Source organism: Microtus ochrogaster (assembly GCF_000317375.1).
Source record: "Microtus ochrogaster isolate Prairie Vole_2 chromosome 14 unlocalized genomic scaffold, MicOch1.0 chr14_random_2, whole genome shotgun sequence".
NCBI classification, from domain to species: Eukaryota; Metazoa; Chordata; class Mammalia; order Rodentia; family Cricetidae; genus Microtus; species Microtus ochrogaster.
Genome location: NW_004949097.1, coordinates 13,257,780 through 13,258,794, shown reverse-complemented (window position 1 = coordinate 13,258,794; position 1,015 = coordinate 13,257,780). Strand labels below are relative to the sequence as shown.

The 1,015-nt window shown below is 50.2% G+C and overlaps 1 protein-coding gene across 3 annotated transcripts in view; it reads right to left on the bottom strand.

Annotated features, from left to right (window-relative positions):
- Stk38l (serine/threonine kinase 38 like) overlaps positions 1-1,015 on the bottom strand; it is a 62,589-nt gene that overhangs the window by 9,995 nt on the left and 51,579 nt on the right. For all 3 annotated transcript variants that reach the window (XM_005364606.3, XM_026787929.1, XM_026787930.1), the window contains one exon: positions 317-440. In XM_005364606.3, coding sequence (XP_005364663.1) covers positions 317-440 — 124 coding nt within the window. The remainder of the gene's footprint in view (positions 1-316; positions 441-1,015) is intronic.

Below are 1,015 nucleotides of genomic sequence, written 5' to 3'. Positions count from 1 at the left end.
TATTTCCTTAACTCCACAGTGCGCTAGACAGACAGAGTGAACAGGCCCACCTAGGGACAGAATTCTGTCTTTCTGAATACAGGCTATTTCCTTAACTCTATAGTGTGCTGCAATGAACACACAATAGGGGCATATAAAATGTCATCCCAAATCCTTCAAAGTGACATGATTTGTGGCCAGATCACCTTCCACTACTCTGGAAGTAAATACTGAAAACTGGTGGCTGTGTATAAACTCAGTAAGTCAGTAGTAAAACTAGCTGCCGTGATTACTGCCTGTGCCTTTGAGCTCGGGTCTGTCCGCCACTGCTCCTCACCTCCAGGAAGAAATTCCATGATCAGATAGAGATTCCGCTTGTCCTGAAAGCTGTAGAACATCTTCACCACCCAGGCACCGTCTGCTTCCACCAGAATGTCTCTCTCTGCTCGGATGTGAGCCACCTACATGAGTGTTTTGAAGAGGTAACTGACCCGTTCCAACGACCCGTCCCTACCAGTCATGCAGGAGCACAGACACTCGTGTGCTCGTTAAATATGCAGAACCGAGGGAACCATTTACTTTAGCCTCACGGGTGAGCAGATTCTCTAACCCTGCAGCGTCGGTGGATTCCTGTCTGCTAGGATGGGCTGGTGTTCCTACAGGAGGAGGCAGCAGGAGGCAGGAGTGCCCATGGGATCCTGTGTCTGCTCTCCCAGCAGTCACCAGGAGAGAGAGTGTGGTACCCAAAGGAAGGCAGCGGAGACAGCAACCGTCAGAAACTAAAACCTACCCAACTTTCTGACCTTGAACAGAACCAAGAGAAAGCAATGGCTTCTGTTGTCTGAGGCCGCAGCCTGTGTTGTTTTCTTTCTTCCTCCCTCCCTCCCTCCTTCCTTCCTTTCTTTTTCTTGTTTTGGTTTTTCAAGACAGGGTTTCTGCCAGGCGATGGTGGCGTACGCCTTTAATCCCAGCACTCGGGAGGCAGAGGCAGGTGGATCTCTGTGAGTTCGAGACCAGCCTGGTCTACAGAGCTAGT